Genomic DNA, 16,422 nt, shown 5'->3' with positions numbered 1-16,422 from the left:
TGTAACAAAATGGATTTTTGGTTACAAGCTTTATCCTGCATATAGTAGGGGATATAGTGTAAAGACACTCTGTTCCCCATTTTTTGCCGAATTATAGAGACACTGCGAGTTGAATGGTTGTACTCAACGCCACGCTTTGTCTTGTTATTAAAGCGTGGAAATGAAAATATAAAATAATTTATTTCCTTGAGCGATGAACCCACAACCTCTGCGGTTATTGCTTGCCTCGATGCTATTGATCAAGTAATAGTATTTATTCACCTTGTCCGTCGTGCAGCGCGAAGAGCGCGTAGTCCTGCGGGTTTGTGATGGCGGCGGCGTGCGCGAGCGCGCGGCACAGGTCGCGGGCGCGCGCTCCGGGCCGGCACGGCAGCGCCACGCGCCGGATGGAGCCGCGGCACTCGTCAGGGAGCGCCACGCGCACCACCGCCACGCTGCACTCTCGGCTCGACTCGGATGAGCCGCGACGCCACTGTGCAGGGAAATATGTCTTGTTTAAAAAGCAGTTTTACGTTTTTCCTGCATTACAGTATAAACGGAATATTCTTTGTTAAGATACTCTGTTCCTCATGCATCCCTCTAATTCGAGGTATGTGTGTTGAGTAATAGAATTCAATGATGACCTTTGTCTACCAAAAAGATTTGAACTCATCACAATCACTTTATCTTTGACACTACCACTATACTACTAGCTTCAAAAAAATCAACGGGAAGTGTCTTAACACAAAGTTCAAACAAGGAAAAAATAAATAAAATTAATTTCATCAAGTGGTAATCAAACCCATTGTCGCTGCGTTTGCAGCCACACGCCACCACCACGACGGCTTCGATAATATACTTTTTTCTGCTATAATCACCAAAAAAATCTTGTAAATAAACCAAACAACTCACAGGCAAACTATCAGGTCCAGCTTCCGGCGCTAATCTCTTCAACACGGCGACGGCGGAGAACAACGCCGTCAAGTAGTACCCGCCTTCACCCGCCAGTAGCGCCGCCGGTAACAGCCCCGCCATCAGTTCCGCCTCCAGCTCTGCGCAGACGAGCCGACAGCGGGCTACCGTCCACGCGAGGACTGGGAGTAGGTCGTCAGCGCCTAGAGTACGCTCTCCACGTATCTATGTGTTGATATTGAAATGATTATTCTCTGGATTAGAATATATATAAAGAGAAAGATTACATGCTAGAAACCTAAATATTTATTAAGTTGAAAATAATCTAAATATTACAAAACTTCCTAAATAAAACCATTATTAAAAATATCAATGTATAAGAAACAAACATTGAATCGATAAAACTATGTACGACACTACAAAAGCTTTTACAGTTTCACGATATTAACTCTTAGTTATTAATGCTAGATACAGAGAGTTGGGGTTCACACAGTTTGCCTAAAAAAATCCACAACCACCAAGTTAAGAATCCGATTCTGTTCTACTGCGTCACGATGGCACCAAGTCAGCGAATTTTGCTATTGACTATAGCAAAAATATCAATTTTAATTTAACTCACCGCATTAAACATAACTGAAATAGCAGCGAGGAGATTCTCAAGTTTATCCAATGGGGAATCTGCTTCTTGCATCTTCAGAAAATGTTTCGAGATCACTGCCAATACTGCTGAAGATGGTACTTTTGTGGATTCCTGATGGGACACAGTATAAATTATTATAAAATATACACTCTTATATCAGTGACAGGTATAAAATATTCAAGAATAGCAGTTCTCTTTAAACGAGCTTCAAATAATAAAACCTTTTTTGTTTATAGCAAGTATAAATAAAGGAAAATCATAAAAAAATACAGTAGAGCGTCAATTATCCGAACTAACTAGGGATTCTGGGTGTTCGGATAATCGAACTATCCTGATTTAACTAATAGGAGACAAACAAGGTGTAGTCATTTAACAATTCATAAATTACTACTATATTATACTTGTGCATTGGTCAATTATTATTCTTTAAATAACTTAAAGACAAGTATATTTTAGCATTTTTAATCTGCAAAATTTAGTTTATTGTCTAGTGTTGCTTTTGGGTACCATGCTTTTGTTTTTCTAAAATGGCTTTCGTTTTTTAGGTATAATTAAAAAAAAAACTTTGGGTGCTTTCGTTTTTTTGAAATTATTTACTTTAAAATTACAATTTATCTTCTTATCAATAAACATATTATAAATAATATTAACTCGCTTTACAATTCGTATAATACCTTAATTCCCAACTGTAGTGGTGTAGCGTGTTGCGCGCGCTCTATCGCCGCATGCAGTTGCCTCACGTCGGCGGAGTGCCACGAGGCGAGCAATGTATACAGTTTAGATCGCAAAGGTCGTACTACTAGACGGTGCATTACACCCTCTAATATCGCATCCAGATTTAGAAATTCTGTTGGTTTTAGCTGCAAGAAACAAAAAAGAAATTAAATGCTAGTAATTATATACTTGGTTGCTAGTAAAAGTAATTATATAAGATTAGTTTGAATTTATAATATAAATCAAGAAAGATGCATACATATATGGGGATATTTTTTTATTTTTCAGTATTATAACCAAGTAGAATCAAAAGTTATTTTTATTTTTCACAATTAAGTCTTAAATATGTTTTTTCGTAGTATTTATGTTTTATTTAATCCCCAAGCATCTTTCTTTTCATAAATCTATTCCAAAAAAAGAAATTACCTTAAGCCGCTCCTTTTCCACCTCCTTCTCAAACTCCCTCTCACCATGTTTCACTAAGTAGTTCTTCATTCCAGACATGAATTGCCTCATGTTTCGCATCATTATCTACAATGTATGCAAATATTATTAATAATATCCGTATTTTGTATTGATATAATATTTATCTAACATTTAAATATTTGCCCTTTGATTAGGGCTGAAAGATATGCCATTGTCACATGGATGATCTCATGTCTATAGGACCACGTGTCAGTGACATGTCGAGGTCGTGGGTATAAAGGGCGCGTTACAAAAATACCGACGTTGCATTTTGTTGTCGTAAACAGTTGATATGTGCGTCATACGTATCTATTTTTTTAGTAAATAATAGTTATCAAATAATATTGTATTAAACTAATGTTATATATTTTTACAATACATTTTGTTTAAGTAGTTTTAAAGAAATAAAGCCCATTAGGTTATCAGTTTTAAAAGGGCAGGATATAAATATATTTGCATATAAATAGTCAGTAAAGGATGTTTTTACATTTTAACTATTATGAAGAGGAAATGTGATATTTTCAAAATGATAATTTTATCACAAAATATTGCAACTTCGATAATTAAATGAGTGCGACAAAATGGGTGGAATACATTGTACTTAGGTAGGTACAAAATTTAAAATAATAATGAGTATTTAAGTACTCGTGCTAGGTACTAAAAATAATTAATAACTAACATAAACTACAAAAACTATATACTAAAACGTAGCTTTCTTTCTTTTTTTTATCTTCTATTAACATATTATATCTATTAACATTTTTATCTAACTTGTAGAAAAATATATTTTACTATTAACAAAAGTCAAACCTACCTGAGGGCAAGTTTCCTTAGAATCCAAAGTGCATGCGATAAAGTTGTCGACATTCTGTGCAAAGGTTGTGCTCTTGTCCTGAGCTAGATGCAACGCGTATGCGCGCAGAGCCGCACCCGTGCCGCGGGACTGTCGCCCGCCACGCAACGCCCGCACTCGACCCGCCGCTGTGGAAAATGTGTCTTAATGCTAATTAATGTAATAGTAACAATATTCAAGACGATCGAGACACAAGCGTGTGTAAACTAACTGTAAATGCGACAGTTGGGGGTTCGATCCCCACTCGAGGGAGTAAAATATTTATTTACCTCTATATTTCCACTTCTTCGCTCTGGTATCGAGACAAAGCGCGGCGTTGAGTTCTGCCACTCAACACGCAATGCCTGCAGAAGTTGGCAGAAAGTGGGGAACGGAGTATCTTAACACTAGGTTCCCTCAGCGTGAAACTGATTTATTGACTTTTTATTATATTTTTCATATTTAATACTTATCTATACAACCAAATACATTTTTTTTTCTTCATAATATATTTGTAAATCAGAACCGTCCTAATCAATGAACTCTAGCAGATGAGCTGTGGAATATATACTTATAGTCAAATGTTCTTAAATATAATAGACCAAACCAATTTTAATAATCCAAAAATGGAAAGAATCCCAAGTCGTTAAATAACATTAATTAAGGTATATTGTTTTTTTTATCAGGAACATAAAAAAATATAATGTCTGGCAACACATGGCCGAAAATTCTGTTTCATTTTATCATTCATTGATTTTATTTTATACAATTCTATGTATATTGATATATGTATATTAATCAATTTTAAATACACAAAACTTGTACATACCGCTTCACGATCTAATACATAATTGCAGATTAAACTGTCATAAATAAAATATATTGTAGTATTAGCATAGCAATTTGAATAATAATTATCCATAGAGTAAAGAATATAAGTTATGTTATCCTTTAAATATATAAGAAACATAAAAAAAATCTTAAAATGTGAATATGTATAAGATTTATCAAGCGATATTTAAGGCTTTGTCACTTAAAATATGGCCTGCCTTCACTTTATTATCGCCTAAATATTTACTTCAATTAGTGATTGAGGTACATTCCTTTGAAATATATATGTCAAAGAAAAATAAACATTACTTAAACAATTACTATTATCGACAGTAAGTAATTAGATTTAATTACTTTAAAAAATATTTTAATTTAAACGTGACATTTTATAAGACTGAAAAGAGAGGATTTGTCTTGTACGATTAAATTTGTATAATAATAAATATCACTGAATAAGCTTTAGTTCTAGCTTTAAAATTTAAGATATTTGTAAAAAACAATTCTAACAAGTAGAGCTTATTACACTGTACAAGAATATTTAGAGGATAAACATGTATGGAATTAATGTCTATTGAATGTAATGCAGGATAGCTGCCAACTAATGTAATAGTAAAATATACCATTGACTTTGAAAAGAGCAACTGTTGAGTTTCTTGCCGGCTCTTCTCAGCAGAACTGCCTTCCGAACCGGTGGTAGCTTTTTGTTTATCGGTCATTCGACGATTCAAAAGTGCTTGTAATAGTTTATTTGAATAAAGAATATTTTGAATTTGAATTCTATGAGAACAAAATAAGAAAAATCATTACCTACACAAATACGAATTAGTAACTTCCAACTGATCTTCCTCAGCAACGACAGCACCTTGTTGGATTTTACACAAACATTTCTTTATTTTATTACAGAGACGTCTCCAAAGACTTGCGATACCATTTAAAATCCTACGTAACGGATTTATATTTTCAGCCTTTCTTTCAGCATTTATTTTGTCTATGTAGCTGCAGTGGCAGTGCGGCGATTTCGCTACGACCAAAGCTTTTCTCTTATGTCCACTTCTTTCCGCTAAACGTTTACACAAATTCGTGAGAGCTTCTTTTTTTGCTAAATGCTGCTGAAATCTTGGCTCTAACAATCTCTTGTGAGTTACAAACACCCATTCGCTTTCAAACACGTATTCATCTTGGGCGTCACTATGAAAATTTTTAATGGTAGTCAACGCAAACACCCCTTTCGTCGATTCCATGGAGGACATATCCGTTACCACTTTTTCAAATGAATCAAATTCGTTCACAGTACAATATTCATTCCTAGCCTCAATCTCCCTCTCGAACTTTTCTCGGAACAACTTTTTGAACCACTTCATGTCCGATCACTCGGCGGTTGCGTCCCGCTTGCACGAAAGACTTAAAGCGATGATTTCTCATTCAAACAGGGTTGGTCCACACACACGAGCGTCAGCTAACGAGTGCGACCACACGAGATCTGACCACAGAAAAGGGACTCACGGCACGCGCAGACCTTTGGTCTTTAAGCATAATTAATTATTTACCGAGCAAATATAATTATTGATAAGAGAAATGTGCTGCGGCCTCATTGTTGGACTCTACTATGTTATGATTGATTTCAATATAATTATTCGTAATGACTAACTAATGTGTTATCGGTGCGCAACGAGATTGTCGAGCGGACGAATACTGACAGCTTTATCGTCTAGGCAGTTTTATAGGACATAAAATCTTTAATGCACTTAAAAGTTTTATTAGTTTCTCGTGGCGCTGTTGAGAATCTGCTTTACACTAGAATGGGAGTTTATCTGAAAGGTTATTGTTCCTTTAAGATTAAATGTAATTGTGTATTGTTTATCAACATTACACGAAGTTATAACTGTTTATGCTGCATAATGCATAAATAAATAACTTGAACAAGCTTTTCTAGACATGACAGAGATACTTATAAAGATTTATGGTATGTCTACCTTGTATTAGGAAAAGAGTATTTGTATTTTGATACACGAGTCGTTATGCCATTGACATTGCAATTTAAATATCACGTTAAGTAATTATACAAAGTAAATAATTGTTTCAATTATATTGTTTTTCTCACGTACTGCGTAAAACACTGATAAATTAACGATTTCGTTAACATGTTCGTTACGCTTATATATTATTGGCACTGTATGTAAATTAATGATGTTTTTATTAAGGTATTTTTCGTAAAATTAAGAAAGAGTTATAAAAACATTAGAATTTATGGTATTTACTATTTATACACAAATGAAGGGACGTTATAATATTTACTTATTATTTGGGTATTCCGAAGTGATCAGTAAACATAGCTTTTCAATTTACAAATTATATAAAACATAAAGAAGTAGACGAGAACTTTAACGAGAATTATTTGTAGGCTTATAGTGACAGTTTTTTAACATTCACCCGGTAGCTGGCTTGGTTATAATTTGTTATTTTGATTTATTATTGGAACGAAGTTCCTTACGGCAGGCTTGGAAGGGATAGGGATTTCGCTGCGTGACCGAACTGAAAAAAAATGTGATAGTAAAACCGTAAGAAAAATGCGTGGAATAAAACCGTTAAATGAGACGTGCGCAGGCGCGACTGTCGCATACACAGACGATTTAATTTTTAAGTTTAATTACGATGTTTTTTTATTTTAAGTAATTTATTATTTCCTAAAATACTGAATTTCCTAAATACTTTCTTGTACTTAAATAAAAACTAATCAGCAAAATTTAAGAGAAAAATCAAGAAAACCTACATAAAATTGAGCACGACTTTTTTTGCAATTTGTGTCTATTCTACATTAGCCGAAGGAACTTCGTTCCTACCTGGTGTCCCACGACACCACATTTATTTTTTTGTAAATGGACAAGTGGAAGTTAATTACCTCACAATTTATAGTTTTTTTACACTAAGATTGTAAAAAAACTATAAATTGTGTGAAAACTATAAAACTATAAATTGTGACTGAAAGGAGAAAGAGTTAAGATTACATGCACTGAAGTAGATAACATGAGTAAGATAACTTTAACAATAACAAACAACGCGCGAACCTAAATATGGGTAACCTGGCCAGGTAAACGGAACAAGCGCTTTGCGTCGCAGATTTTTCGGTACTCGCGAAATTCGAACTGGCGACCGGCCGGCGGGTGCGCACGCAGCTGGGGGGCGGTCCCGCAACCACCCGCGTGTCCCTCCATATTCCAATGACAAAAAAAGGACAAAAGAAATCGACACTGTGACGCGCTCTAAAATAACTAATTGAAATTTTAATCTTTTTTAATATGTGTGTGGGATACGCTACAATGCTTTATCCAGGATCTAGTAGGACAGGCAGGGATAATTTATTATTTGATACTTTTTGTAATGTATATTTACTATATATTCAATTTTTTTATTTTTTTTTAAAACGTGGTAAAATTTTGTTGTATTATTAAAAAAATATAATATTGATACACGCTTGCGCAAGCTTTTTACGTCAAGTTTATTTATCTACTCGTTTATTTGACGATTTTGTAACCTGCGGTGTTGTTGTCGAAATAGAAATAACTAAGAGTTTTGTATAAAATAAAATAAAAAATAAATCAGCTTCAGGACAACAACTATAGTTATTATTAAAATCTGAGTGGCTTACCTAACAATGGATCAAGTCTGTCGCGGAAGCTTTTGGCTCTGGTCACGGCAGCTGTCCCACGTCTTGGTATCGGAGACTCCCATTCGCAAGGTTCATCCTGAGACAAAAAAAATTAAACGTAGGTATATTTACTAACTTCAACTTCGTTTGCGTGGACATTATGACCGTTGTCAGGCTTTTTTTTTTTTTTTTATGGTAAAAGGACAAGGCAAACGAGCGTTAGGGTCACCTGATGGTGATCACCGCCGCCCACGACCCCGTGAAGCACCAGAGGAGCTACAGGTGCGTTGCCGGCCTTTGAGGTGGAGATAGACGCGCTTTTTAAATGTACCCATATCGTACCAACCTGGAAACACTGCCGCGGGTAGACCGTTCCACAGTTCGGTGGCGCGTGGAAGGAAATTTCTACGAAACCGCACAGTAGTGGAGTGCCACGTATCCAGATGGTGTGGATGATATTTAAGTTTGTGAATTTACACTTGGTTGGGAAAGAAAAGAATTTCGAAAAATACAAATCTGAAGTTTTAAAATACTCCGGTTTTTACCTTCCACCTTCAGGTGGAAAGTGAATTCAGTCAATACATTCTGTGTCCCCAAGAAAAAAATAATTATTATTAAGTCCTCCGAATAGGGATCGAACCTTCAACCATAGCGTTCACAGATGCACGATCCTTTTAAAGATATAAAAATATTTATACAAATGTATGCTATGTACTAGCTACAGGAAGGGCTGTTCCAAATGATGATTTTATTTCAGGTATATTATATTAATAATAATTGATTTGACAAAATATTTTTAAAGATAAGGAAGTACTTACATTCTCATAATTCTGTTGCAGACTCGATGGTGGTATGAGTCCATCCCACTGCGAACTATCCCAAGGCTCAGAGAACACCGTACCATCATCGCTAGCCTGAACATAAATAAGTTTTAAATAAACAGAAAATAAAATAAAGTAAATCAAAATAGGTATTGATAATCTAAATTATGTTTCAACTTCTAATACTTTACTTATTAAGAGAACATATAAAAATTTGAATGTAGCTGGATTTGAAACTGTTAGAAACCGTCCAAACGCTCTGGCCAACTAATACATACGTTCTCATCAAGCTACGTCGAAGTTTAGTTAAATATAGCTTAATGAGAACCAGTCCATTAAAAAGAGAAAATAATTTGCTAATAAAAATCGATGATCCATGTTCCTAGAAATATATATCTATTGGATTTTTTTTTACTTACTTGTTCAGATAAAGGTCTAAGATCGTGCACGTTATCGTAGCAGGACGCTCGCGGTGGAGAGCGCACTTCCTCTGCTAGCGCCATTGGTTCTGCATTCAGGCGTAGATCGGGGAACCTAAATAATATTAATATGAGTAAATTTTTAAAATTTTAGAATTGGACGTGATCATCAGTAAAAATTCTTTTATCAGCTCCCAGTCTCTTCCTAAGACACTCCCACTCCCATCTGCTATCCGCTCGAATTCGAGGCTTTTCAAGTTGAGTGGCGGAATTTAAGACCACACCCAAAAACACTTCCCTTACCACACCTCGTGAGATAAGGTCCTGTTTCTCTTCACTACGGACTATTTTATAACCTATTCAAGAGGAAAGTACCTCAACCTCATTACTGTATTACTATATTTAAGTGTTTAAATAAAGTTATTATTATTATTCTTAAAATACACACCTTTGAGCCACTACTTGATGCACAGTGAGGTGTTGTGCCGCGTCATCTACACTCAACCTGCTCTCCTGTTCAGCCAAAGATGGAAACGTACCGTTCTCACTGTTCGATCCTTCGTCATTTTTATCTAAAAATGGTTTTGTATTGGTATTATACAGAAATATTATAACTGATTTCTATTAATATATAGATATAATGTATTAATCAGAAAAATGGATATATAAATTTGATGAAGTCGAATAACAGATACGTGTAAAATATTTTTTTAGAAAACATGTAAAAATTGAGTAGAATAAACCCTCCGCCTCTTAGGAGCTGTCAAGCGTTCTGGTCATAGTGGCCTTATGGCACTGGTCATATGGCACTAAGCCATAGTTCAAGTGGTTTTCAAATTTTTATATTTTCTAAAATATTTTACAGATCATCATCATCATTTTACATACAGTCGACGAACCGTCGTCGCCCTGAAGTTAGTTGTAGATTTAATTTTAGGGTATTTCTTATTTTTCAAAAAAACCTTCAGAAACTTCAGAGCAGTCACGACTCGCCGACCATACTGTACATATGACGAACAGCATTTTCATAGTAGTATAAGTAGTATAAGCAATTTATAGTATAACTACTGTACATACTTATAAACTGCCAACTAGAATCCACAGCCCAAGTATGCTCGTTCTTGCCACTGGGTGGCTTGGCTGCGACGCGCGGCGGCTCCACTGGTTTAATTTTGGGTTTGCTTCGTAGAGATACCAGGTTGTCGACGGAGGTTGATGTGTTGGGTGATGACGCTGCAAAATTATTGAATATTTATTTGTTATAAATGTTAATTATACTTTATAAAAGAATTCGATACAATTCATTTTATATGGCAGTGTTAAGAGGAAAATCTTTTTAAAAAGCTTCCTGCTTTTTCCCTATAGCAAGGTAGCCAGAATCTTTTGTATAAATTCTCTATCATTCGCTTAGCAGAGTGGGGAAATAAAAATAAAAATGCGAACTGTATGTTGAGGCCCCCGTGTGACATTAAATGCAACGGTTATGGAAATCTATCCACTTGGGACATTTAATTATTTAATTTTTTCTTCCGCTCTGGTAACTAGTTGAGTTGAAAATAAAACAAACTAGGTTTCACTACCAACCCAGCATATAAGCAGCGTGAAGTTAATAAAAGTTAAAAAAACACTAACTTAAAGTTATTTTATTAACTTACGCGACAACTCCTCAATACTGTGCATATCACGCAACGGGTAATATGGGTGGTTCTGTGTCGGAGGTTCAGAATATCGCTGAGAGAGGTTCACGCTAGTTCTCAATAGCTTTCGTCGTTGTACCGGAGGCAGAGCAGCCTAGAATAAAATAGATTTGTGATTATTTTTTATTATACGTTATATTTTTAGTAATAGTGATTATTAAGAAAGTATTCTTGTATAAAAATAAAGCAAATAATAATATCTAATTAGGATTTTAATTTGACTTTCTCAAACCTATTTTAATACAAATATACAAAATAATGTTTTAGAATACATTTATAGAATACATTTTAGTTTTGTCACATTGAAAGTTCAGCCACCTTATTAAAAAAATAAATAACTATTAGCCACCTTAAGTCTTAAAGGAATAGAAATAATAAAAATATTTTATACTTCTTTAATAGCATCTACTGGATCAGCATAAAAAGGACTTCCGGCGTGTTCTTTCTCAGAATCATCTTTGCTGCAATCATCTTCCAATTTTACAGTCTCCATACTCTCTACATTATGACTCTCTCTTATTTTCAAGGCAGCTTCTATTTCTTCAGTCAATTTCTTATTCATATTCATAGCAATATTAAGTTTGTCCGGCCTTTTTGCTACAATTTCACCTTTACTGTTTGTCGTCGCTATAATTTCACTCGACCCGTTAAAACTCTTCTTTAGAGAAGTTTCAGAGAAATTTCTCTTTTCATTCAGACTTTCCATTGAGTTGAGTATTATCAAGTTTTCCTTTTCTAATATCGATTGAGTGCTTTTAGCGGCATTCAGTTTAGCTGTAAATTAAAACGAATACAATATTAGCATAAATATTTAATTAAAACCTTAATATGCATCCTAAAATATCGTGGTCTTGATGTGCAAGGTGCATTTAAAATCCAAACTTGATAAGAGAATATGAATATCCTAGCCATATATTCCGAATGTATAAATTAATATATATAGACGTATAAAATCGTAACTTAATAAAGTTATTCACTTTAAACTTACGCAGTGTATCAGGCAAAAGATCGGGCCTCTTGCTTTTCATTATACCATTATTTCCATTGGCACTATCATTATCATATTTAGGCGGTTTAAAAGTTGAGCAATTATTACTTTCTGGGCCCCAAATATCTTCATAGTCACTAACTTTGTCCATTAAAGAACTTCTACAATATACTCCTGGTGATTCGAGGATGTCCGATTCCTAGAAAATAATAACAATTAAAGCTAAATGCTTAGCATAAGAAACTAACTTCAAATTTAATTTTCTAATGCTATCTATTTGCTTCTTTATTGTTCGTAAGTGTTGTGTTTGCCTTTGCCATGCGGTTAAATATGCTTTTGGCTTAAAACTTATCATGTAATTATATTCTAAGCATGCATTTATGGTGATGAAATATGCAGCGACAAATGCCAATTTTTACAGCAAATTTGAGCATATACGACGTATGTAATATAATTATACATATAAAGACGAACACCCTACCTGATAATGCTTGGACTCCTTGCGCATGGAGTGTTTACTCCTCCTTGATCGACCAGAAGGTGTGGAACTTGTTGTATTAGTATTAGGAGTTATAACTTTTTCTCGATCTTTACCAGTGACAGGAGACATTAAAGAATTATTGGAAGTCGGTGAAAATACATTCTTACTGGAAAGAGGTGAACTTCGAGATACAGGAGAAAATATTTCGCTTTTGTTAGTTTGACTTATAGGAGAAAATACTCCGCTTTTAGATGAAATAGTATCGTTTGACACTGGTGAATTGATTTGACTGGTGGGCGAGAATATGCCACTTGTCACTGAGTTAGTTCCATTAGGAGACACTAGTTGATTAGAAGTAAAAACATTACTCGACTTCGTCAAAGTATTCACTATAGGATCGACAGATTCGGATGTAATTGTTTGGGATTCTAGGGGTGATTCAACTTCAGTGCTATTTTGTTCAGCGATCTGCCTTTTAAAGCTGCCGTGTAAACTAGCTGTCATTGTACTTATACATTCTCCTTCTGGTGTCAGACGGTGCATCATATTCTATATGGGAACAGGAACAATTTTTAGTGAATTTTGTACAATTTACAATATATATACATATGTTAGAACAAATATATCGAGCAATAGGCTATATTTACTATTTACAACAAAAATCATGCTGTCGGCATTACGCACTCCATGCTGCATTACTAATGTCTGCTCACCTGCATATCTCCGTTAGAATCAGTTAAACTTTTCATAGCTTCCACTGTATTGAACCCAGAATCGGCATTGTTATTTTTTATGGCATTAGACGCAAGCGTTAGTTGCAACTGGTCGCTTTGTATACTTTCGTTTATTTGATGATTGTGTATCTGGGTGTTATTAACACTAAATGTTACTGTAGTCGTCACGGTTATATTACCGTTTGCAGTCTTGTTAATCGGGCTAAAAGTTAAAGCCTCTGGTTTAGGAGATAAGGAAACTTTTGAGAACGGAGGTTTTGCCCACCTGGGTGGAGGGGGAGGTGGGGTAGTTTTTACACTGTTAGAATGCGTAGGTGAGTGGTTGTTTGTAGTTGGGAATGTATGAGGATGGGTTATATGCGCCTGAAAATATTTTTCGCATTGGTTAATAAACTTAAAACCATCCTAAATAAGCTGTTAAATTATTCATGTATGCATAGATAAAAAAATACTTACAGTACTGGAAATAAGATTTAAGGTATTCGGTGGGGTGGGTCTGGGTGCTCTAATAAACGATCCAGTGGGTTTTGCGGGTGGAGACGGGGCGGTTCTACCTTTAAAAGTACTTAAACTTTGGTTTTGACTGGGTGGTGAGCCTGACGTATCTACCGGTGACATCTTCAATATCACATTTTGATCTTTATCAGGGCTTAAAATCTGTTCCCGGGAGTTAGTCACTGTACCTTTAAAAGAAAAACGTTTAAAATACATTATTTTATTATATCAGATATTCACATTATTATGGTTTTGCTGAAACAGTATTTGTATTTTTTTATTATTGAATTTAGCCTACGACATACTATACATTAAGAATTTAGAAATTGCTTGTTTTTCTATGGATTAAAACATGATTCTCAAAACTCACTGGCATTAAAACTACTAAGACTAGAGCCAGTATCAGATGGCGTAACGGCCATCGGAACAACCCCATTTGCTAATTGGCACGGTGATAGAATGTTACTGGGATTATTTTTTGGATTTGCCATCGGATAACCCCAAAATTCTTGACCCAGTAGAGCAAGAGAGCTGAGTTGATGTCGACTTTTTGCTTCTCGTAGTGGTTTCGGTAGCTGTAGTTGGACTGGTAACTCGTCACTGAAAAATAAATATTATGAAATGATAAGAAAATGTAACAAGAATTATATTTATGTTATTTACTTAATCTTTAAAAGGAATGAAATGATATCAAAAACAAGTTTAGGTACGTACCAGCATTGGGAGTAATGTGCGATCAACTCCGGTATATTATCGAAACAATTATGAGAAGTTTCGAGACCGATACGGCCGCTCGACGCCTGGATCAGATAATGCTCTATATAGGGCCCCTTATCTGCCGGTAGCCGGACGCTGATGGCCATTGTGTCAGGTTGGCTCGATTGCCGTACCACGAAGTTCTGCGAATAAACATATAGTATCTCAATTTTATCTTTATTTTTCTTTTAATGACAGAGTTCAAAAAGTAATTCCATTTAATAATCTAGTTTTTAAAACATTATAAAAATTTAGGTAAAGAGTATTTCTCTCTGTTACTTACATCTATATCAATATTTAATTATATATTATTAATATTAAAAATGTTCTCTTACTCCTTCCTCCTTTCCTTGTAGTAAATGAAAGGCACCAGCTCTTTGTATTCCAGGTAGGAACCAAACAGGATGTGTTCTTATTAATCTCTCCACAAGACCGATGTCGCATGGCGGCTGCTCTTCGGAATCGGAACCTGAAGACCCAACGGAAGAGCAATCGCCCTTAGCACCTTCTCCATCTGATGATAGGCTTTCTCGACTCTGAAATAATAATAGATATTTATTTTATTAATTATAGATTAAGATAAGTTAAATATGAGGTCAGTCGTCACACATGGGCATAAGTGTGCGACTGTAAACGCGGATAGGTTATGGGTTCGATTCCCGTTCGAAGAAATGAAATAATTGATATTTTCATTTCCTCGCTCTGGTAACGAGGCAAAACGTAGCGTTGAGTTCTACCACTCAACACGCAATGCCTCCGTAATGCGTCAGAAGGTGGGAAACGGAGTGTCTTAACACTAGGTTCTCACGTTCCTTCTGCTTATCCTGCTAAATGCAGAATACAATGTGAAGCTAAAAAAGAGTCGTACTAGCCTATACAATATAAATGTAACAGCTTTTGCCGTTTTTACGGGATTTGGGCAGAATATTATTATAATAAAACACCTAGAGTTCCACACATTGGACGCGGCTTCGTGGCGTCGCGTACAAATGTATAATAATATTCCGTAACACGAAAACCATAGAGACACAACAATGCTTTTCTCTTATGTTGTTTCATTTGTAGCAAGCAGAGTGCAAAATGAAACATTACGCTAATTGCTTCTGTACTTTCTCGGAACAAACTTATTAGAGGCTTTGTAGCTTAATGCAGGCAATGCGGAAAAATATACTAAAGGTAAATGTTAGTATTTGATTTAGTTTTTTCAAAATGCTAAGATAAACTTTTGCGAAATATTTTCTAAAAATTTCATCTCAATTATTAAAATAAAAAAAATTGAAAATGTGAAATCACCCAATACAAAAAAAACAAGATAAAATCTTTTTAAAGATGAGCTGGACCAAATTATCATTTAATTTATACAGGGGCGTCAAAATTTGAGTACTTAATCATTTAGAGTCGTTCAGATTTTGGTCAGCATTTCTATAAACTCTTAAAATGTAAAAAAAAGATTAAAATGACATAACCCCGTAGGAATTGAATAATATCCAATAGCAAGGCTCCTTTGCTAAAGATATAATAAATATATAGGTATATCTGTTGACTTCAGACATTTCTTATTATTATTTTTAATTCTATTACATAAATGTATATAATGCCTATGTAAATACATAAAGCTATTAAACATATAATACACCTAATTAGTAGAATACGAAATAAGATAAGACGATCTAAATAACAGTTTGGGCAGAGCGCCAGGTCCTCGGCGACTAGATAGTGTCGTAAGTCGGGAATTAGGTACTAGTTGCAGACTTCCTACATTTTCTTACGATTGCATTTCTTATATATGAGGCTGGAGAACAGCATTAACCGTATTTTGTGGAATTGAAATTTTCTACGTGGTATCTCTTGTTATATTTCATAAGATAATTTAGAAACCTTACAAATATTTTTCTATAGCGTTGCTCTATTAATAGTTATATCTTCGCGGAAGTTGCGAGTTCTATTTTCACAAAGATCGAATACTAAGCCAATTATATTATATAAATTCATTATTATCATCTAAAATTCAA

General features: G+C 34.8%; 1 protein-coding gene across 6 annotated transcripts in view; it reads right to left on the bottom strand.

Annotated features, from left to right (window-relative positions):
• Positions 1-16,422, bottom strand: part of spri (Src homology 2 domain-containing protein sprint) — a 178,987-nt gene that overhangs the window by 3,197 nt on the left and 159,368 nt on the right. For 4 of the 6 annotated variants that reach the window (XM_085198827.1, XM_085198826.1, XM_085198825.1 and 1 more), the window contains 20 exons: positions 14,746-14,946; positions 14,369-14,553; positions 14,025-14,254; positions 13,616-13,842; positions 13,139-13,522; positions 12,426-12,974; positions 11,945-12,143; positions 11,348-11,730; positions 10,915-11,050; positions 10,337-10,492; positions 9,708-9,831; positions 9,260-9,374; positions 8,838-8,933; positions 8,020-8,116; positions 3,525-3,691; positions 2,672-2,776; positions 2,206-2,391; positions 1,511-1,642; positions 892-1,116; positions 262-472 (listed from right to left, as the gene is read on the bottom strand). In XM_085198827.1, coding sequence (XP_085054953.1) covers positions 262-472; positions 892-1,116; positions 1,511-1,642; positions 2,206-2,391; positions 2,672-2,776; positions 3,525-3,691; positions 8,020-8,116; positions 8,838-8,933; positions 9,260-9,374; positions 9,708-9,831; positions 10,337-10,492; positions 10,915-11,050; positions 11,348-11,730; positions 11,945-12,143; positions 12,426-12,974; positions 13,139-13,522; positions 13,616-13,842; positions 14,025-14,254; positions 14,369-14,553; positions 14,746-14,946 — 4,108 coding nt within the window. The remainder of the gene's footprint in view (positions 1-261; positions 473-891; positions 1,117-1,510; positions 1,643-2,205; positions 2,392-2,671; positions 2,777-3,524; positions 3,692-8,019; positions 8,117-8,837; positions 8,934-9,259; positions 9,375-9,707; positions 9,832-10,336; positions 10,493-10,914; positions 11,051-11,347; positions 11,731-11,944; positions 12,144-12,425; positions 12,975-13,138; positions 13,523-13,615; positions 13,843-14,024; positions 14,255-14,368; positions 14,554-14,745; positions 14,947-16,422) is intronic. The other 2 variants (XM_085198830.1, XM_085198829.1) reach the window with 2 other exon arrangements.

The sequence above is a fragment of the Heliconius melpomene genome, chromosome 16 (assembly GCF_056956725.1).
Source record: "Heliconius melpomene rosina isolate 202511_hmr_F chromosome 16, ASM5695672v1, whole genome shotgun sequence".
In the NCBI taxonomy this organism is placed as follows: domain Eukaryota; kingdom Metazoa; phylum Arthropoda; class Insecta; order Lepidoptera; family Nymphalidae; genus Heliconius; species Heliconius melpomene.
The sequence above is the reverse complement of the archived record's forward strand: the minus strand, read 5'-3'. Positions and strand labels throughout refer to the sequence as shown.